The sequence below is a fragment of the Sorex fumeus genome, unplaced genomic scaffold (assembly GCF_029834395.1).
Source record: "Sorex fumeus unplaced genomic scaffold, SorFum_2.1 ptg000010l, whole genome shotgun sequence".
In the NCBI taxonomy this organism is placed as follows: Eukaryota; Metazoa; Chordata; class Mammalia; order Eulipotyphla; family Soricidae; genus Sorex; species Sorex fumeus.
Window position 1 is genome coordinate 24756725 of NW_026606067.1, and position 23059 is coordinate 24779783.

Consider the following 23059-nt stretch of genomic DNA (forward strand, 5'->3'; position numbering starts at 1 on the left):
GTCCGTGTTGCCGTGTAACGGGGTGGTGGTTGAGGGGGCGGGTGCCTGATGCTGAGAATGTAAAAAGCAAACGTGAAATAAGGCAAAATACAAACATAGACTTTATTAAATGCTGCACAATCCCGCAATGAAGATCTTTCATTACAAAACAGTTTCCACGTAACTGCAACTGAAGAGACTGGAATGGTACTCAGGTAACGGAGGGGAGATCCTCGGCCAGTGAAGGGCAGACAAGCCCTCGCCGTGGCCAGAGAGGAAGTGACTGTGCTCCTGAACGCAAAGCCAGACAGTGAGGGAGCCGTCAGGGGTGAGGGAGACTGCAAGCCCCCTTCAGGAGCCGCAGAGGAAGAGAGAACAGTGCAGAATTTGGTTTACTTTCCCAGCTTTTCTATTTTGTGCTTTAAAAAGCCTGGAGATTTAAGTCTTCTGCTCAAATCCCAGAGTAGGTAATATCACCAGTAAAGGGAGGGAGGCCCAGGCTCCCCCTTAGTTCCACTCCAGGAGACCCCCTTGTCCTTGGCTGTGAGTAAGGCTGCAGCAGTGAGAGGAAGACTACGAGGGAAGCACACGGAGTGGCGCAGACACTCCCGGGCCTGACATGAACACAACCGAGTTAAGCGTCCTTACCACTCCCGTGATCACCTCACTCGTGTCGGTGAGAAATTCATTTCTGTGGACTTCAGAGGTGACAGAATCAATGATTGGACAGAGGGCACAGTATACTGTGGCTGTGACACAGCTCAGTGACAGTTGCCAGAGAAAAAATTGGCTTTTTAATTATACTGATGAGGTTTCATAATTTTTACATATTTCAAAAAAGTGTAGAGGTCGCCCTGGCGGCAAGGCCCGTTACTTGGACCCTGTGCTGCTGGGACTGCTGTGTGTTGCTAAAGAACTGCTGTCGTCCAGATGGTAGGTACTGTTGTGCATCTCGAGCGCTTTCTTTAGCTTTAAATCCTCTAGTTTCCTCCATAATTCTTCACGTTCCAACTCCTTCTTCTTCTCTCTGCAGACAAATCAGACTTGTGATCAGAAACCAGCTCACTGAGCCTCACTGCGCTGCCCTGGGGATGCCCTTGGAGGGAGTGCACAGGCTCCATCATGCTGATGCCTCCTCAGGGGCACGTTCCGCCACTAGGCAGTAGTGGGCCTCAGATGAGCTAGCTCTGAACCAGTGCTCCTCTCAGCCCGCGTACCCCAACACTCCTTTGCCCCAGACTGCGTGAGCTTGCAGGGCATTGCTCAAGCCACAGCCCCTTTTACTCCTGCTGGAAAGCCCTTCTGTTTCCTAGGGCCTTGACCTCACAGCCTAAGAAACCACCCCTAGATCCTTGGCTCAGAGGAGACCTCTGAAGCACTCAGCCCTGATGAGAGGAGTGCCCACTCTTTCCTGTGACAAAGCTTTCCGAGTGGGTGTGAGTGCCAAGATCCATTCTGGCAGATCAGAGCGGGGGTGGGGAGTGGGGGAGGTGCAGCCCACCAGTCAGAAGCATGGAGGCTGGCAGGGAATGGGGGAAATGGTGATCCATAAGCCCGTTCCTCAATGCTGGCTTTCCTCGCTTATCTGGACCTATCCGTACTCAAGGCTTGGAGAGGTGGCTCAGGCTGAGCAGATACAAGCCCAGATTCAATCCTGGCACGCTGAAGCAAGCCATCTTACTAAAATGTGGTCTTGGGGTAAGAGTAGGTGTTACACAGCAGATACAGTGTTTGCCTTGCACACAGCCAACCCGGGTTCAAGCCCTGGCATCCCATAAGGTCCCCTGGGCACCACTAGGAGTAATTCATGACTAAAGCCAGGGGTAACGCCTGAGCATCACCACGTGTCGCCTCAAAACCAAAAAGGTAAAAAATTAAAAGCGTATCTTAAATACAAGACCAGTGGGAAAGTAAGCTTGTAGTGTGCACCCAGGTAGCGACACGGACAGTTCACAGATGGTGTCTGTGGTGCAGACACCAGAGCTGGAAAGACATGATCCTGGGTGCCTGGCTGAAGTGCTCTTTTCACTCAGGCAAGAGGCTCCACTCAGCTCTGCCGCGGGACCTCACCTTTGTCTCTCGGCTTTATAGGAGCTGGTGAGGTCGTCGAAGAGCTTGCCATTCATCTCCATCAGTGTTTTCAGCACATTGTACACCAGCGCTACAATGGTCCTGGAACGAGAGCGAGCCTGGGTGGGTGATATGCGGGAGAGTGGACCAAGTCGTCCCTGCACAGGCTTCCGTCTCTAGCTGCCTTTTGGTTTCTTTCTGTGCCACACCTGGCTATGCTCAGGGCTTACTCCTAGCTCTATGCTTAGGAATCGTTCCTGGCGGCCTCAGGGAACCATATGTGGTACCAGGGACTGAACCTGCATTGACCGCATGCAAAGCCAAGTGCCCTGCCTGCTGTACTAGCTCGCCAGTCCTGTCTTTTCTGTAGCTGAATGTATTCTGTCAAACATGGAACAAAACAGCCTTAGGAGGAGATGAGAATATGCCATGTGGGCACAGCCATGCCATCCCCTCAGGCTTCCCACAGAGGCTGATACCACATACAGTGGAGTTTGCCCAGAAGACAGCCTTACTTGGCGGAGATTCACAGCTGTTCCTTGAAAACAACACAGAGAGACCCAGACTGGGAAGAAGCTCATGGCAGAGGGCTGTGAAGGAACCCTGTGTACACCAGGGTCGACACAGACATGGAATCTAGACAAATGGCTTGAGTTGAAATGTATCTAACTTCTGAATCTATACAGGTTTCATATATGGGTCAGATCAAATGACTAAACAAAAATGATAGACACTTACTGATTCCAGTGTTCTTTGGAGATTTTATATAAACTGCCGAACATGATAGGTAGAATTTTATCAATATTCTCCTCAATCAAACTAAGGATATATTCATTATTCCAAAAGTACAAAGCCCTCTCTGCAACCTGGAAAAGACATGAAAACATGTGGGAAATGTCGACAGGAAGGAACAGGACAGCCTGACCCCAGCTCCTCTGAAAGGCCATACCTGGAAGTGAGAACTGGACACACACCTGGACATCTGCTTAAAGAGGGGCTCTTCGATTTTTTTGAACTGTGTCGGTTCAATGACATCTAAGATCTCTTCAATCTCTCCTAAGAACATCACCTGGTCAGAAGAATTGAGAGGCAGTGTTGATGCGGCAAGAGTCTGGGGTGGGCTCTCCTGCCCCACCACCCGCCCACATGGGAAGGAAGTCTGGTAAAAGTCAAGGCTTAACTGAGCAGACATACCTCTTTTTGACTGCACGTTTTTGGCCAGAATTTCAGCAATCCTCTGATCACCTGCATACAAGTTTAACATATATTAAAGTTGCTGGACACACAGTAAGTGGGGAGAGTGCTCACTCGCATACAGCTGACCCGGGTTCAATCCCCAGCACTACATCTGGTCTCCCCGAGCCACGCCAGGTGTGATTCCTGAGGACAGAGCCAGGACATAGCCCTGAGCACTGCCAGGTGTGGCCCAAGACAAAAACAAAAAGAAATAGTCGATGAAGCTGGTAAATTCCAGGAAATTATTTCTGAGTGCTCTTCATTCTGAAGTGAACACAATGCCTACTTGAACCAGCCCCCTCCATCCCTGCTCATCTTCATGTGGATCTTCTTGCAGAGTGTTTTGTATACAGAGCACTGTTCTAGATCCTAGGGACACTGAGCCTCAAGGAACTTCCAGGGAATGCAGGAAACCCACATGGGTTACTCAGAAAACCTTTTTTTTTTTTTGCTTTTTGGGTTATACCTGGCAATTCACAGGAGTTACACCTGGTTCATGCACTTAGGAATTACTCCTGGCGGGGCTCGGGGGACCATATGGGATGCTGGGACTCGAAACTAGGTCGGCTGCGTGCAAGGCAAACGCCCTACCCGCTGTGCTATTGCTCCAGCCCCTCAGAAAACCTTTTAATGGTGCCATGTGCCCCTAGGAAAACAGGAATAGATGAAGGGGAAGTTGCTAATAGATGCCTTTGCAGGACCACTACTGTTTGATGATGTTAAAGGTATTAAAGTGACACAGAGGCCATGTTGTAAGAAAATCAAGAACAGTCCTTACAGGTTCTGTCAGTGTTGTGTCTTTCTCCAGGAACTGCACCACACAGTAGGCTAGCTAGAACAACAAGGAAAACATCGATATTACTGGGGAGATAATTCAGTGATGTGGGATTTTAATATCTGGTTAAGAAAGAACTTTGGCAGATTTTAATGTAGTTTATCTCAATCTATACAAAGGAATATATTCACAACTGTGTAACTTTTAAAGTACTTCTAAACTTTTAAAATAGCAATTCTGATCAGTAAATCAAGGCCAGAGCGAACTATTTCAACATGTTTCTGTACACACCCTAGATTTCCATCATTCTCTGAATAGTAAGATCAACAGTAAACGATCAGGGACATTAAACTAGCACAGTCAGGGCCTTGCCTTGAAGTGCTACAGTGCACTGAACTCGTTCACCAACACCAAGTCCACCACACCTCAGTCACCGCTGCCCTGTGCCTCTCCCTGCCTCAGTCCTGCCAACAGCACTCACCTGCGCGTGGAATAGAGCCAGTCCTTTGGCGGTGTGCATGGGAATGAGAACCTTCATTAGAAACTGCTTGTGTTCTGCCTTCAGCGGCAATGCAAAGCCATTGATAATACTGCAAGGAAAGAGGCAAGGCCAGCGTTAGGTGGATACCGCTTTACGTCTGTAGAGGCTCCATTACGGGGCCATTAGGAGCGTGGTCCTGCTTCAGCCCTGTGTGGAATGACTCTGCCAGCTTCCTGCCAGCCATTCCTATGCAGTCTGTCCACATCATTCCATGGCCCCATGAGGACACCACGGTGGCCAGTGAGGGCACAGTAATCTCTGTGTGTGTTCAGTAAAGCCCACTGTGCTAGTTTCACAGTGCGGTCTTTATTTTCCCTTCCTAAAACCATGAGTATTGACACAAAAGAATCTTGGAACCAAGTAGCTTGCAGAAGAGATGCTTCCGGACTTTGCAATTGGTCAATTTCACTGGGCTACTCCAAACAGGGGCAGGTGCTGTCCCTCCGCCTGCCCCCTAGCAATCCTGGCGGCCTCCATCTTCCAGAACCCAGGTACATGGGAGCAGTAATGCAAACACCAGGCCTCACGGGATGGGTGGAGCCACTCCCTCTTGTACCCCGCCCCATGGGACCCTAAGATGACACCCACCAACTGCTTCCAGCTACTAAAGCTCCTTAAATGGCCGTGATCCAGAGACACACAAAGAACCTCAGAACTGAGCAGCTCACTGCAGAGAGCTCTCCAGACCCTAATTATTAAAATTTTGGTATTTCAGAAGCAGCTGTATGACTTATCACTTAATCACTTAATCCCCGCTATTCATCGATTTACTCGAGCGGGTGCCAGTAACGTCTCCATTCATCCCGGTTGCGTGCTAGCGTAGCCCAGTGGTATCTGTTTGTTCTAGGAACATGCAGAGCCTCAAACTGATTATTCAGGGTCTTGACGAAGAAGTCTGACCATCTTGTAGGTGGGCGTCCATGTGATCTTTTGATGTCCCATGGAATCCAATCAGTAATGGCTCTAGTCCAGCGGTTGTCTGTAAACCTCATTACGTGTCCAGCCCATTTGATTTTTGATGTCTTGGCAAATGAGACAGCGTCCCTGATTCTTGAGCGTTGACGAAGATCAGAACTCCGGATTCTATCTCTCATTTGAGCGAATCGTGATATTCCAAGCAAAGCTCTTTCGATTCCTCTTTGAATCAAGCAGCTGCATGACATCATATGCAATTTATAACAAGCAATACAAATTGTCTAGCACTGCCCTTTCGGCAGGTTTGAGTGACGACAAGAAAGTTCCAAATAATAATGGTGAGACTGGTACTGAAATATTGAATGTAATCAAAGTAGAGAAGGAGTATTGTGGAAATTTTTTACCACACAGGCAGGGGAAGGGTTGGGACGGGGGTAGATACTGGGGACTTTGGTGGTGGAAAATGTGCATTGGTGAAAGGATGGGTGTTTGATCACTGTATGACGGAAACTCAAACATGAAAGCTTTGTCACTGTATCTCACAGTGACTAAATTAAAAAAAAAACTCTCTTCCAAGGCAAACAAGGAGGAACGCATAACACAGTTGCCCCCGAAACCTCCTATAAACTGAGGAAGTCTTCAGGAAGGAAAGACTTAGGTACTGGATTACAAAAAAGAACAAAGTTTCATTTGCAACCAAATTGTCCCTGATGACGTCAGCTGTCCTTCCTTGATAAAAGTTATACTCTAAAACTAAATCTATAGTAAGTAAAATCTATGCTGTCTTGTGGCATTTATTAATCATTAAATGTTCACAGAGGAGGCTGAAAATAAAATGTGAGGAAAAAACAAAAAAAATTAGTATCACAATATTGTTTGGCGAGAGTATCTCGCTCGCATGGCAGAGCCTGGCAAGCTACCCGTGACGTATTTGATATGCCAAACACAGTAACAACAAGTCTCATGATGGAGACATTACTGGGTCTGCTCGAGCAAATCGATGAACAACGGGAGGACCGTGACCATGATCACAATATTGGTAGAATATTCATTATTTGGGGCCAGAGAGATCGTACAGGGGATAAGTTTCTTGCCTTCCATGCGGCTGACCCCAGTTTGATCCCCAACACTGCATGATCTCCACAGATCTTGAAGCACAGAGCCAGGAGTAAGCCTGAATACCACTGGTTGTAGTGCCCCTCACCCAAATAAAAGAAATTTGAAACTGGAGCCAGAGAGGTAGTGCAGGGGTTAAGGTGTCTGCCTTGCACAAAGCCCACCTGGTTCAATCTTCGGCACTGTATATGGTCCCCTAGCTCCTATAAGTACTGAGCATCACTCGGTGTGGCCCCCCCAAAAATAAAAGGCTGAGAAACTATGTCTTGTGCTTTATATTAAAACCTTAAAATATGAAATGTTTTCTCCAACTCCAGCTAAGATACATAAAGTTCATCTTAAAAACAACAAAAACCAGCTGGGGCCAGAGACAATAAAGCAGAAAGGATGCTTGCCTTGCCTCACCTATGGCCAACCTGGATTCAATCCCCACATCCACCCTGCAGTCCCTAGAGCACCACCGGGAGTGATTCTTGAGGGCAGAGCCAGGAATAAACCCTGAGCAGACAGGTATGGCACCCCCCCCCCAAAAAAAAAAACAATAAAACTAATACCCACCTTCCCAATATTTCAAGGAGTTCAGCAACACCATTGAAGTGCTCTGTTTCATATATAAACCTGAATTGAAGAGAGAGACACACAGCGACACATCAGAAACTCCAGCAACAGAAAGCAGCAGCAGAAAGACAAAAGCGACCACACGACCACCCTACATACTGGGTCAGTGCACTGTGAGCTGCTCAGTCACTGGTCAGTTACAGCAATCTCATAAAAGGGTTTTTTCCTCTTAAAACACGGTAGGCTGGAATTTGCTATATATTATCATTTCAAGTCGAACATTTTACTTTAAAATTTAGGGACTGGAGGGCTGGAGCGATAGCACAGCGAGTAGGGGAGTAGGGCGTTTGCCGCCTTGCACGCGGTCGACCTGGGTTCGATTCCCAGCATCCCATATGGTCCCCTGAGTACCGCCAGGAATAATTCCTGAGCGCAGAGCCAGGAGTAACCTCCGTGCATCACCGGGTGTGACCCAAAAAGCAAAAATAAATAAATAAATAAATAAATAAATAAAAATTTAGGGACTGGAATGGCCTGAGTGGTAATACAGCAGGGAGGGAGTTTGCCTTGTGCACAACTGACCTGGATTCCATCCTCAGCTTACCAGCTTCATATATAGGCCCCCAAGCCTCACCAGCAGTGATTCCTCAGTGCAGAACCAGGAGCAACCCCAGTCCACCTTGGGACGGGTGGACACCCACAAAAGGAGTTAGGGCACCTCACTGCTGGGCTCTCTCAGGTCCAAAAAAAACCCTAAGATTTTACACTCAAATACCCTCAGTCAAAGTTTAATGTTGCTGATATTAAAAATTCACCAAAAGCAACTGGAGTAAAAGCATTGCATGTGGTGGGGGAATGCCACTTGCCAAGAATGTGAGCACTGACCTGAGGAAGATATTGTTGATCTGCTTCCGGATGAATGCTCTCAACCCCAGGAACTTGCCGTAGACCCGGTGCAGGACTGTCTTCAAGAAGTCGCGCTCTCGTGGGTCTTCACTATCAAAAAGCTCCAGGAGCTTTAAGAGAAATCTGAGAAATTACTTTTTAAAAATAATTGAGGGGCTGGAGCGATAGCACAGCAGGTAGGGCGTTTGCCTTGCACGTGGCTGACCTGGGTTCGATTCCCAGCATCCCATATGCTCCCCCAGAGCACTGTCGGGAGTGATTCCTGAGTGCACAGTCAGGAGTAAACCCTGAGCATCGCTGGGTGTGACCCAAAGAGCAAAATAAATAAATAAATAATGAAAAATAAATAAAAATAATCGAGCTGAAAACTCACTTTAGGGGCTGGAGCAATAGCACAGCGGGTAGGGCGTTTGCCTTGCACGCAGCCAACATGACCGACACAGGTTCAATTCCCAGCACCCCATATGGTCCCCTGAGCACCGCCAGGGGCAATTCCTGAGTGCATGAGCCAGGAGTAACCCCTGAGCATCGCCGGGTGTGACCCAAAAAGCAAAAAAAAAAAAAAAAGAAAAAAAAAACTCACTTTATTATTAACTTTGAATCTTAGTTTGTGAAATCTTAAAAAATAAAAAAAGGAAGATTTTCTCCTACCAAGCTGCTATTATTCGTGCTTCAAAGATAAAACTGAAATTAGTTATTTATGTACCTTGTTTCATTTTAAGGAATGCCATACATTAAAATACATACAAAGTAGAATATTTGTCTTGTCAATAAGAATTCTATCCTACTCTTGACAACTAAACATGGCTCATAATTTTAGTATGTTGAAAGCTGAGCTATTTTATATTTCTTTTGTTAGTGTGTGGGCTACACCGGTGGTGCTCAGCTTACTTCTGGCTTTATACTCAGGGATCACTCCTGGAGGGGATGCGGGGGGAGATATGGGGTACCAGGGATGGAACGCAGGTTAGCTGCACGTAAAAGCAAACATCCTACTCACTGTACTGTCTCTTTGACCCCTCTGAATTATTTTGTATTATTTTTGATAGTCGAGCGGGCCCAGTAACGTCTCCATTGGAGACTTTGTTGTTACTGTGTCTGGCATATCGAATACTCTCGGTAGCTTGCCGGGCTCTCCGAGAGGGGCGGAGGAATCGAACTCGGGTCGGCCATGTTGGCCGCTTGTAAGGCGAACGCCCTACCGCTGTGCTAAATTTTAAGCTTAAAGAATAAAAGTAGGAACAGAAGTTTACTAGATTAATACAATAAATCTGGCCTTTTCTTTGTGATTTTACACTAAAAAAATTCAACATTCCAACACTTTAAGAATTATCTGGTCAGGGGGCTGGAGTGATAGCACAGCAGGTAGGGTGTTTGCCTTGCACACAATCAACCCAGGTTAGATTCCCAGCAAACGATATGGTCCCCCTGAGCACTGCCAGGAGTAATTCCTGAGTGCATGAGTCAGGACTAACCCCTGTGCATTGTCAGGCGTGACTCAAAAAGCAAAAACAAAACAAAACAAGAATTATCTGGTCAGTATAAAACACTGGCTAACACGTGAACAGAGTAAAATCAGTCACAAAATAAGACAAATGATGAGATCAAAGATTTCTGTTTCAGTCAGTAATGGCCAAATTATAACAAAACGATCTCTTTACAGACTTGCATCACCGATCAAATCGTCATGGGAGTTTCTACCTGGGGACAAAAAGACTGAAGGTCTCAGAGCCCTTCCATTCTCTGATTCTGCATGTACTTGACATGGGTCTCTCTTATGTGGGTGGGGACTTTTTGAGGTACGATACCTTTGTTATCTACCCCTATACAAGTGTCCTGTATTTGTAAAATTTACATTCTTTGCTTCTGGGTCATTAAATACCAAATGAGGGGCCAGAGCAATAATACAGCAGGTAAGGTATTTGCCTCCCACATTGCCAAGCTGTGTTTGATCCCTGGCACCCCAAATGGTCCCTGGAGCCTACAAGGAGTGATCCCTGAGAGCAGAGCCAGGAATAAGTGCTGAGTACTGCTGGGTGCGTGGCCCAAAAGTACAAAATGAAACTCCAGCTACACAACATGCAGGAATATGATACTGATGATAGCTGATGCTTATCCACCCACCCAATCCCGTTCAGATCATTCTAACTAAAAATGGTTCAACTACTTAGGACACTCAAAGTTTTCTGATACTTGCTTGCTTTTGAATAAAAGCGTACCCTCATTGTTATTTCTAATTCAAGAAACCATATTAGGGATCCTAGAGAGTAACTGTTGGCCAACAACTGTAGTTTTTTTATTCAGCCACTGATTAGTTGATTGAATTGTGCATGAACTCCACCTTACTTTTTTTTTCATTTTTTATAATTTTATTTATTGAATCACCGTGAGAGCAGTTACAAAGCTTTCGGGTCTAAGTCTCGGTCATACAATGAAATGATGCAATGTTTTTTCTCCTGAAAGAACAATTGTCAAACTGGAATCTAAGTTTTTCTCATCTCCTAAGACTTAAAACTTAACACTGAGTCAAGTGATGTCAAAACATAAGCAGACAGCGGGTAGGGTGTTTGCCTTGCATGCGGCCGACCTGGGTTCGATCCCCGGCATCCCAGTATGGTCCCCCAAGCACCGCCAGGAGTAATTCCTGAGTGCAGAGCCAGGAATAACTCCTGAGCATCGCCTGGTGTGACCCAAAAAGAAAAAAAAAAAAACATAAGCAGAGATGCCTGCACAAACTCTACCAAAGCCTCACACTGCAGCAGAGCCCATAACACACCTGTATACTAGAACAGCCAGCAGAAACAGGGTCAGCCAGGCACTGCCATGGCAAAAATCAATCAAAGGGTAAAAAAAAAATCAATGAACAAGAAACAAAGCTACTCACTAGGGAACTTGAGAAGTGGTAAGTGGGATGGGTCATGTAATGGATAAAAACAATGACTGGGATTTGGCTTCTCAGATAACTCAGGCATCTGCAGTAGTAGGTGGAAAATGGCCCCATCCATCGAGTTTCTTGCTCCCCCACCCGCCTCCAGACCAGCCCAGCGAGCAGCAGCCTGAGCCTCTCATACCCCAAAGTGAGGAAGCCGGAAAGTACTGCCACCCTCCAAGGTGCTCTGATCTGAGCTTGTTTGATATGGTTCCTCTTCTCCCTTAACTGTGGCAGGAAACCAGTGCACATTCATTTCTGACTACCAAACCTGCATGGCTTCATGAGTTCACCGTTATTTGTCACATACCTCCTGCTTACCCCGTCTATGAGGGGTCCAACTGTTACAGGGATAGTCTTCATAATGTTCTTTGTCAAGACCTTCACAGCGACCAGGAAGGAGGTCTTCTGGGTGGCAGTTACAAATGACAGAACTGGACTCTCCCTGTCTTTGCAATCTTTCAGAAAGGACCCCACAGTAACTGACTGTACAGAGTCAAGCTTGCCTTTCACTGGGCTTCTGCCTCCCCCAGCACTGCATATGGTTCCCCAAGCCCTGCCAGGAGTGAACCTTGAACACAGAGCCAGTCAGTGAACACAGCTGGGTGTGCAACACTCCTCTCCAAAAAAGGAAAGAAAAATGAACCTACAAAGGTTTAGTCTACTTGACAAATTTTTTCAGGGCCAGCCAATTTCACATAGACAAGAAGAATCTAGGGCTGGAGTGATAGCACAGAGGGTAGGGCATTTGCCTTGCACGCGGCCGACCTGGGTTCGATTCCCAGCATCCCATATGGTCCCCTGAGCACTGCCAGGAGTAATTCCTGAGTTCAAAGCCAGGAGTAATCCCTGTACATCACCGGGTGTGACCCAAAAAGAAAAAAAAAAATTCTTTACATTTTTAAAGTATTTTGAAAAATGAACACATCTTAGACTGAATATTCAGGCTCCCAAAAATACAAGCTAATAACCTATTTACAAAAAGATAAAAGTCACTACACATGTGCAGCTACACCTTTTTCACCTTTTTTCCTTCTTAAAGATCCCATTTCATTTGGGAATGTGGGGCTGAGCAGCTGGGCAGTTTGCAGTGCGGAGGTGAAGGAGAGAGAACTGTGACTGACAGTGATGGTGGAAGGAATCCTGGGAACCAAATTGCTCACAATGATCCCATTTCCACTTCTTCTGTCATTTCTAAGTGAAAATGCTTAAGACGTATGGTCAAGTTCAAATTTAAAGACTTTTAAAAATGTTTACTCATAAATATATATGAAACTTCCTCTGATATCCGAAAGTCTTTTTTTTTTTCTCTTTTCTTTTTGGGTCACACCCAGCGATGCACAGGGGTTACTACTAGCTCTGCACTCAGGAATTACTCCTGGCGGTGCTCAGGGGACCATATGGGATGCCGGGAATCGAACCCGGGTCAGCTGCATGCAAGGCAAACGTCCTACCCACTGTGCTATCACTCCAGCCCCAAAAAGAGTCTTCTTTTCTGGTCTTTATAAAATACCTGAGAATTTAGGACTGAGTAGAAAATCTGACTATGTACGAAGCCCTCCACTGATTATAAATACTGTCTCAAATGTACTTCATTGCACCCTAGTTATCTGGCAAGAACATTAGCACTGTGGGACCGGAGCGATACTATTAAGTAAGTCGGGTGTTTGTGTTACACGCAGCTAACCTGGGTTTGATCTCCAGATCCCACATGGTCCCCCAAGCCCTATCAGGAGTGATTCCTGAGCAGAGCCAGGAGTAAACCCTGAGGATCTCCAGATGTGACCCAAAACGCCAAAAAAGACAGAATATTAGTGCTATTAAATTACAATAAACCAAAACAGTTTAGAAAAACTATTTTCACCACAAGTTAACAAACTATTGCAAAGGGAATATAAGAACATTTACAATAGAGTTGATGCAAATGAGTTGATAGATTAACTGTAAATTAATATAAGCTCTTTTACAATAGAGTTCCTTACCTGTTGTACAAACTTCTGATCAATGTATCGCTTTGCAATACTAGGCTGGAAATCAGGGCTTTCCAAAAATCTTAAGAAGAATTCATACACCAACTATAAGAGAAATCAATGAAAGCTAAGATGATGTCGATCAAAATTCCCCCACGTCACTTCACATAAGAACCCTCACTCCTAACTTACAAACTTAAGGAGATTTCAGATCTCATTATAAAAGTGTGATCAAATGGAATCAGTTTTTAAACAGCAAAATTTGGGGGGGGGGGGGAAACAACCAAAATGTGGGCTGGAGATAGCACAGAAGGTAATGTACTTGTCGACCCCGGTTCAATTCCTGGGACTCCACACAGTCCCCGGAGAGTCACCAAAAGTGATTTCTGAGTGCACAGCCAGGTGTAGCCCATAAGCATCACCAGGTATGTGGCCCAAAAAATAAAACACATTTTGATAGCCAGAGAGAGCACACTGAAGGGAAGAATAAAAATGGACAGGACACGAGATTCACAGACCCTCACACTTACGAAAGCATTGCCAGGTGAGGCTGATGGGGCTCAGCCACTGAGTGTGTGTCTGTGACCATCATGTCGAAGAACAGATGCTCTGACAGGCTCTTACACTACTGACAGCCGAGAAAAAAGTGAGTATCAATGAGGTTTTTGTTTATAAAGAAATTTTTGTTTTGTTTTGGGGCCCTACCTGGCAGTGATCATGACTTCCTTCCGGCTCAGGAATCACTCCTTGCAGATTTGGGGAACCATATGGGGTGCCGGGGAGCAAAGGTGGTCAGCAGCATATGAGGCAAGTGCCCTTCCTGCTGTCTCTCTCTAGACCTTATAAAGGACTTTTTGTGAACTAAATAATTTCGCTTTGAGGCACATACATAAGGAAAAATAGAGGAGATTCTGCACAGGGACTCTGGGGGCTGCAAGCAGTACAGACGATCATGCAATCTCTCATCTGACCCTGATCTACCTTCCACTGAGGGGGACGCCCACAGATCCGCACCTCCATTCCATGCCTGCACAGGTCCTGAATGTCTCTGAGAATTTACCTTGGGCAAAAACTCACTTCCAAAGTGTCATATGTGAGGAGGCTGGAGAGGTAACACAGCAGGCAGGGCGCTTGCCCTGCACACTACAAACCTGGGTTCGATCCCAGCATCCTATAGGGAGCACCACCAGGAGTGATTCCTGAGTGTAAAGCTAGAAGTAAACCCTGAGCATCCCAGGTGTGGCCCCCCCAAAAAAACAAAACAAAACAAAAACAAAATGTCATATTTGAAAGCAATGTACCACTTCCTGTAATATTAAAAACCACTAGCTTAAGGGAATTTAAATGGAACTTTGTATCAGTGAAAACCAGAAAGCAAATTACCTGGAAAAATATAGTTACTTCCAATGGGCAAACAAAAATACTTAATGGGAAACTGAAAAAAATTCAAAGACTGATACTTCCTCAGATTATCCAACAGCATGAGATTAAATTTCAAGCTTTAAAAACTTTTGCATTATTAAATATAGCATCACCAATTTTGCACCAACTACTGCATAAACTCTCAGATGAACCTATGTCCTGTGTTATCTTTTAAGAAGCAGTTTAGGGGAGGCTGGAGATCGAGGACAGCGGGTAGGATATTTGCCTAGTATGCAGTCGATCCCAGGTTCGTTCCCCCCAGCACATTCAGTCTCCCAAGCCCACCAGGAGCAATCCTTGAGCAGAGTAAGTAAGCCTTGAGCACCACCAGCCACCAGGCTTACACTGTGAGGTACCCACCATGAACCAAATTAAAAAAAAAAAAAGTAGTTTAACAACCAGAGGTGGTACACATGCCTTGCATACTGTTGAGGCTGGTTTGTTCCCTGGCACAAGATGCCCTGAGCACTGCCAGGACGGCCCAGTCAGCTCCAGCACCATATCCTCAGGCTGGATGGGAACTGCCAGGAGGGTCCCTGGGCCCCCTGAGAATCACCCAAAAAACAGGTTCTTGAATGAAACAGTAATTTTGCACAGCACTGAAGGGACTTAATGCCAGTGACCTGCACAGTAAAATAGTATCAATGGTAAATATTAGTGCACTTAACCACTAAGTCAGTGGGAAGCAGTATTTTGAGGGGGGTAGGGGATTTTAAGAAATCATTCAAAGTTGGGGCTGGAGCAATAGCACAGCGGGTAGGGCATTTGCCTTGCATGAGGCCGACCCGGGTTTGATTCCCAGGATCCCATTTGGTCCCCTGAGCACCACAAGGGGTAATTCCTGAGTGCAGAGCCAGGAGTAACCCTTGTGCATCACAGGGTGTGGCCCAAAAAGCAAAAAAAAAAAAAAAAAAAAAAAAAAAAAAACCATTGAAAGTCAGGGATCCCAGCAGATTTGTGACAGTGGAAATCATATACTTATGTTTCACACCTGTATGTGAGGCCAAGAGGCCTCAAGCGTGGGCTCATCCTCTTCTGGATCAAAATCTGGATTGTCACTTGGAGGAAGAGTACGGAAGATGTTAGCACTGATCTGAAAAGAAAAGCAAATTCAGATTTATGTTCTCTGGTATGTAGCTGAAATAAAAAATATAAAACAATGTTTCAACAGTAACTTGGAGAAAAAAGATGTTAGGTTATGGCCAAAAGCTTAGTCTAAAACCCCACCTGAAGGCGGATGTTAGTTCCTCTCTTTTGCTCTTGGATAACCCTGACTTGCACAGACACCAAGATACTAAATATAACAGATGAGCTCTGAATTTCTCCTTAAATTATAAGCTGTTCTTCCCAAGTCTTATTTCCTTTTAAAAAGAGAAGGGTGAACGAGGAAGGCAAAGTTCTGGGGTAAGCCTAGTTCCTTTACAACTCTCCTCACTGCCATACTCTGGCCCAGCCATTTCCTTACCTCAGACCCCAGAGGAGTTTGGTCAAATACCCTCATCTGAGTAACACTCCATAATAACATACTACAGACATGGCAGGCTGGAATCTTTTTACAGTCTTTAGTTTTTAAATTAATATCTCATCTCCTCTGAGATTCAACAGAGAAAAAAGAAAATATATTCATGTCTCTGAAATCATAGTCCCACCCCAACCTGAAGAATGACAGTGTGTCTCCTAACGTCTGAACACTGAGGCAGGATGATCCCACACCAGGAACTAAAGGAGAATCACCTGTTAATGCTAGAGGGAACCTCCAACTCTTGGTCAATGGGTGGATACAGTTGGCCAAAGAACTGCTAAGAGCCAATACTAAACCGTAAGACTCAAACAAGAATAACCTAGAATCTGATCTGCTAGAACTCAAAGCGGATACAGGAGGGAAAGCCAGCAAATAAATATCAATTTCACAAATAGTAGCAGAATATCAATTTTTTAAGGCAATATGTCAATAATGTCTTTGAAGTAAGGTCATTATTAGGGAAAAGGCAAATGAAGGCAGCCAGTAATACTCAATACAGAATGTTTTTAAGGATAAGGATAAGTTGGCATCATTTTTTTTCTCTCCCCATGCTGTGCTCGGGGCTTATTCCTGTCTCTGTATTCAGGAATCCCTCCTGGTGGGACTTGGGGATCCCTATTCAGTGCCAGTGCCAAACCTGGGTTAGTCATGTGCAAGGCAAGTGCCTACCTGCTTACAAGCTCTCTGGTTTCCATCACCTTTTGTTTGGAGAAGGGAGCACCCAACAATGCTCAGGGACTTTGGGAATGGTGCAATGCTCGATTAGTGGACCAGCGGTGCTGGGCACCACCAGCATCCCCCCCCACCCCCTGGCAGTACTGCGGGGTGGGGGAAGAAGGTGCATGTATGTATCTAAGAAATGAAGGGCCAGAAAGCAAACTTGGGACCTCAAATTTATTATTAGTTTACAAATAATCTCTCAAGTCCCTTAACTAGTTCTTCTAGTACAGTGTGATGAAAGAAACCTCAATCAGAATGTTGTGGTCAAGCTGAGTTCTCCCTATACATTCCCTCTCCCTCCGGGGCAAATATATTAGGCAGCGGAGAAAATGAAGACTTAACAGTTTAGTTAGCCTTGCTATACCCCTGTACTCTGGTGGCATATACAATAAATACAATAAATTGTGTACTTAGTTAACTAATTACTGTCAGTCTTTTTTTTGCTTTTTGGGTCACACCCGGCGATGCTCAGGGGTTACTCCTGACTGCACTCAGGAATTACTTCTGGCGGGGCTCGGGGGACCATATGGGACGCTGGGAATCAAACCCAGGTCAGCCACGAGCAAGGCAAACGCCCTTGCTGCTGTACTGTCATTTAAAAAAATCATTTGTTACAAGACAACAAAATATAAAACTGACAAATTCCAAACAAATTTCTGTTTGGTAGAGAAGAATTAGCAAATGTTACCCTAAACCATGGGCCGGAGGAATAGCCTAGCAGGTAGAGCATTTGCCTTGCACGCGGCCGACCAGGGTTCGATTCCTCCGTCCATCTCGGAGAGCCCGGCAAGCTACAGAGTATTCCGCCCACACGGCAAAGCCTGGCTAGCTACCTGTGACATATTCGATATGCCAAAAACAGTAACAACAAGTCTCACAATGGAGACGTTAGTGGTGTCCGCTCAAGCAAATCGAAGGACAGCGGTACAGTGCTACCCTAAACCATCTCTTATTCAATAAATGAAGCAGTAATTCATTTTTTCCACCAGCTACTTCAAACACCTGTTATTACTTAACTCCTAAAACTCTTGTTTTTTGATTAAAATTCAAGGGGATGGAGTGATAGTACAGTCAGTAGGGAGGGAGATTGCCTTGTGCAGAGCAGACCCAACTTTGATCCCCAGCATCCCCAGGCACTGCGAGGAGTAATTTCTGAATGCGGAGCCAGGAGGAACCCCTGAGCATTGCTAGGTGTGGCCGCGAAACTAAAACAACAACAAAAAATTCGTAGAAGCAAAAAATAAAGAGCACACTGTTGAATAGTAAAAGTATATTAAAAGTCAGATTCAAAATCCCACCTCAGGGCTGGAGCAATAACACAGCGGGTAGGGTGTTTGCCTTGCACGCAGCCGACCCTGGTTCAATTCCCAGCATCCCATATGGTCCCCTGAGAACTGCCAGGGGTAATTCCTGAGTCCAGAGCCAGGAGTAATTAATCCCTGTGCAGCTCCGGGTGTGACTCAAAAAGAAAAAGAAAAAATATCCCACCTTACTTGATTTCCTATTGCTCTGAGGATAGTCTAGAGGCTTACCATTTTCACTATGTCAGCATATGCTGACTCAACGATCACACCACGGTTAGTAGAGACATACTCGACGAGCTCGTTCAATGTCGCTCTTTTAATTTCTTTACTCTTCAAGTCTGATACAGAGTCCATGAAATCAAACAGTACACAGCACTGCTGCAGCTTCTGACAGAAGAGCTCCTGCTGCTCATTTGAAGTGGCATCTGCAAAGGAGAGGGAGACTAGCAACAGTCCGAGAGAACCTCCTGCGGCCAGCGGAACGTCAGAATCTGATGACATAAAGTAGGACTCTTCTCTGAGTCTGCCCCGTGGCTCATGCCGGAAGTATGGAGGGATCCAAGTGAACCCTCCTCTCTCACATACTCCTCCCCACACCACCCCGAGCCAGCTCCTCAGTTTCTGGTTCTGTGGCCTTAACAGATCTGTCCCTGCCCTTTCATTTATGGCCCCTCACCACCAGAGACCGGGCAGATTACACTTCCCCACTCACAACCTCTTTTGTCCAAGGAAGCCAACAGGAGCAAGAGGTTTTTGGAGGTGCTTTTCTGTTTGTTTTTTTAATTCTCAATTAAGCTTTGGCCATCATACGCAAAAATCTTTTACCCACATTTTCCACAGTCCCCCACATTCATTCACACCAGTTTGAGGCAACAATATCCTAATTGCTCCTCTTGTCTGATCCCAGGATCATGTCAACTCCCTATCCTCTCAAAACCTCAAAAGCAAAAACCTTCTTTTTTTAAATGAAGATCATTCTGGGTGAGAGAGATAGTACAGCAGGGACGGCGTTTGCCTTGCATGAATCTGACTCAGGTTCAAATCCCAGCACCTCAAGCATTGCCAAGAGGAATTTCCAAGTGCAGAGCCAGGAGTAATCCCTCAGTGTCACCAGTTGTGACAAACCCCCAAACACCCAAAACAACAATAAAAAAAGAGAGAATCCTTAAGATCAGACTCAATACTTCAGTTTTTAAATCCTGGGCCAAAATGCAGTGGTGCTTGGGGGATCGTACAATAAAGAAGAACTTGAGAGTGCTTACAAAGTAAATATAAACCAGCAGAAATCAGAATTCATTACAAACAGGAAGTTACAGGCTCTGCATTATTTAATGCTATATTAACAAGCCCTTTCTTGGTGCTGAATTTCTGTGCAGCTGGAAAGAGCTGTGCAAAATGAGAAGAGACTGCAGCACGTGAGTGAGAGGAGAGGAAGGCGGCGTACTGTGGGGCTTAGGATGTCCTGTTTATGGAGACCAAAACTATCTTTATCACGGTTACCACGTAAGAATAGAAGACGGTCACAGTTTTCATCATTAAAAAATTATGAAATATTTTTCCTTGTATTTTGTATCTAAAACATCCCAAATAACCTAGAATGTTAGGAGAGTAAAAGACTAGTGTCATTAAAATGTCATCCATTCCCTTCCATAGCTGGATTCTTAATCCTTACCCAAATGCACTTCCTAGTCTTCAGGCTGGGGAGGTGGTCCCGTGGCTGAGCGCCTGGCCTTTCAAGTGGAGAATCTGAGTTCTAGCCCAGGTGTTCTGCCTGGGACTCAGCTCCCCCAAGCAAGCAATTCTCGACACATTCCCCAGCCCATCCCCTCTCTGGGGCACAGCAGTCACATGTGTGTGCATGTAACACCACAAGAGGGCGATAAGGTCCAGCATTACAGCAACAGAGAGAAGCATAAGCTCCACACCAAGCAAGTACCAACCTCAGTGAAAAGTGTGTAACAATACAGACAGAGGTGTGTGTGTGCGCGTGTGCGCAGCAAAGCCCTGGTGATCGCAACAACTTCTTCATCAACAGTGAAGGGCAGGAAAGGGAGGAAATGGAAAAATAAAACAAGAGTAGAAACTCCCACACCCCCAAAATAGCTACAAACAAGCCTGAAGAGAATGGAAGAACTTTACCAACAGACCTCAAATTTATGGAAAGCCCAAAGTCCAGGAAGAAGGCTGGGTGGGAAAGCCAGAACAGGCAGCCTCGTCCCAGACAGCAGAGGAGACTGCAGAGGAGACCACAGACAAGGTCAAGCAAAAGGACACAAAGACCCTTCCCTAAAGAAACTAATATCTTAAAGAAGATTACATTCTAGTTCTTTGACCACACACTGGAAGCAAAATATAAGGAGAAAATAAAGTATCACCAGGAAACTCAAAAGCCTGTAGCAAAGAAGAAAATGAAATGAACAGAAAAGTGACTGCAAACTGGCTCTTACCTTGCAGAGAGTCACCTACGTTCCATCTTCTATTGCGAGACCCACCAGGCCTGACCCCCAAGCACAGAGCAAGGCTCTGAGCACCACTGCGGTGGCTCACATGCACCCCACAAAATCAAGTGATAACTTATTGGTAAGAATAACTCTAATAATGTCGGGGGCTGGAGTGATAGCACAGCGGGTAGGGCTTTTGCCTTGCATGCGGCCAACCCAGGTTCGATTCCCAGCTTTCCATATGGTTCCCTGGAGCACCGCCAGGAGTAATTCCTGAGTGCAAAGCCAGAAGTAACCCCTGAACATTGCCGTGTGTGACACAAAGAGCAAAAAAAAAAAAAGAACTCTAATAATGTACTTTTGCGATAGCACAGTGGTAGGGTGTTCGCCTTACAAGCGGCCAACATGGCCGACCCGAGTTCGATTCCTCCGCCCCTCTCGGAGAGCCCGGCAAGCTACCGAGAGTATTCGATATGCCAGACACAGTAACAACAAATAATGTACTTTTAGATTGTGATAGATTGTAATAATACAGTCCTATAACAACAACACCACAAATGGGCTATCGGTGTAACATTTTCTTAGCTCCTAGAATTAACAGAAATCTACAATTGATCCTAATGAGTCCATACAGTAAACTCAAGAGCAACCACTAAAAATACACTCAAAAAATGTACTGAAGAAAAAAACATGAAATGAATGTGAAGGCTGGAAAGAGAAGAAATCAAAGCAGCACAGGAAGGAAATGAAGCAGGAGTTGCGAGGCGGCTGGCTCAGCTGAAGGGCTGACTGCTCAGCGTCCCAAGGTCAGACTGCTCTCAGATATAGTCCATGGACGGGGTCCTGGTAAAATGGGCTCTCCAGACTCGAAGCAATGGCAGGAAGAAGGGGCATCCCTGGGAATCATTCAGGAGAAGCTCTTGACAAGGATCCATGGCTCAAAACAAAACGCAAATTCATTGGTGCCTTTGCCTTTGTCAGTTCAACATTTAAAGAATTCAGATGAGGGCTTGCTGCGTTTGTGATAGCTGTAGAGGTTGGAGTCTCAGATTAAAGATAAGAGTAAGCACTGAAAAAAACATCGGGAAGTATCTTAGCTTTTTCACTCACTTAGAGAAGATTTCTACACTGTCCTCTACTTGCCTACTTATCCCTTAAAGAACACTGTGCGATGTAATACAGTGTAAGATTTAAAACAGTGTAAGATTTTAATAAAACAAGACACAAGACACAGAAAACAGTATAAAGTAACAAACTAAGCCAACAATAACATTAAATATGAATGGATTAACCAACAATAACATTAAATATGAGTGGATCAAGCAATTCTGTCCAAAGGCAAGAATGTGAAACTATTTAAAAATTAACCCAAGTATCTGCTATCTCCAAAAGATAAGCTAGACACAGATATATATTAGCAACTCAAGGGCCGGAGAGATAGCAGATAAGGTAAGGTGCTTGCCTTGCACGTAGGTGACCAGAGTTGATTCCCAGCACCACATATGGTCCCCTGAGCACCACCAGGAGTGACTTCTCAGCTCAGAGCCAGTGGAAACCCCTGAGCACTGGTGGGTGCGGCCCCAAACCAAAATAAAAAAACAAACATCTTGGGGCTTGAACGCATGCTAGGAAGAGACCTTAGTTTGATACCTGGCATGTCCCCTGAGCTGAGATCCAGGAAGCAGTCACTAACAGGTGTGCCCCCCAAAAAACAAAATAAGATGAAATAAAGAATAGAGATCTCAAATCAATAATCTAACTCTTAGAAAACGCTTAAAACTGTGAGTGACCCAGAATAGCCAAAACAATCAGAAGAACCAAAAGAACAATAGCCAAAATAAAACCAAAAGAACAACGTAGAAGACTCATATCTGTCCATTTCAAAATTTACTATAGCACAGCAGTAGGCTGCCTTGCATGCAGCCCACTCAGCGGAGCTGGGTTCGATTCCTCCGCCCCTCTCAGAGAGCCCGGCATGCTACTGAGAGTATCACGCCCGCACGGCAAAGCCTGGCAAGCTCCCCGTGACGTATTCGATATGCCAAACACAGTAACAAGTCTCACCATGGAGACATTACTGGGCCCATTCGAGCAACTCGATGAACAACGGGAGGACAGTACTACAAAAGTGCTGAAGGCAGCATGGTGGCGATGGAGGAAATATTCAGCTGTCAAAGCACTGTGCCATCTAGTTCCCAGAGGTCACCAAGACTGTTCAAGAGGGAAAGTGGCCTTTCAATAGAGATGGGCCAACCCAATGACTTCATGAACCCTTACCCACTTTACATTCGCATAAAATGTGTTGAAGACCTTAAAAATGTTAAATCTGTAAAGGGGTAGAGCTTCATGACCTTAGATTCGAGAAAAGACACCAAAAGCATGAGCAATAAAAAAGACTGTCAAAAATAAAAATCAATGCTTTAAAGGACACCACCAAGAAAGTAAACTCGCATGGCTCAATTTTAAGATGAAAAATGACTGAAGAGATATCACAGTGGGTAGTCCACTTGCCATGCAGGCGGCCAGCCAGCATTTGATCCCCAGTGCTCCATATGGTCCCCTGAGCACTCCCAAGAGTGATTCCTCAGGGGCTGGAGCAATAGCACAGCAGGTAAGGCATTTGCCTTACACATGGCCAACCCGGGTTCGATTCCC

The 23059-nt window shown here is 45.4% G+C and overlaps 1 protein-coding gene across 1 annotated transcript in view; it reads right to left on the reverse strand.

Moving 5' to 3' along the window:
* Positions 1 to 78: 78 nt before the first annotated feature.
* The window catches only part of PPP2R5A (protein phosphatase 2 regulatory subunit B'alpha), a 35457-nt gene continuing 12476 nt past the window's right edge, over positions 79 to 23059 (reverse strand). The window contains exons 2-13 of the mRNA XM_056110787.1: positions 18192 to 18388; positions 15409 to 15510; positions 13008 to 13100; positions 8076 to 8206; positions 7191 to 7250; positions 4542 to 4650; positions 4064 to 4117; positions 3244 to 3294; positions 2999 to 3118; positions 2788 to 2915; positions 2050 to 2151; positions 79 to 1006 (exon numbers count right to left, since the gene is read on the reverse strand). Of these exons, the coding sequence (XP_055966762.1) occupies positions 850 to 1006; positions 2050 to 2151; positions 2788 to 2915; positions 2999 to 3118; positions 3244 to 3294; positions 4064 to 4117; positions 4542 to 4650; positions 7191 to 7250; positions 8076 to 8206; positions 13008 to 13100; positions 15409 to 15510; positions 18192 to 18388 (1304 nt within the window). The 3' untranslated portion in view covers positions 79 to 849. The remainder of the gene's footprint in view (positions 1007 to 2049; positions 2152 to 2787; positions 2916 to 2998; positions 3119 to 3243; positions 3295 to 4063; positions 4118 to 4541; positions 4651 to 7190; positions 7251 to 8075; positions 8207 to 13007; positions 13101 to 15408; positions 15511 to 18191; positions 18389 to 23059) is intronic.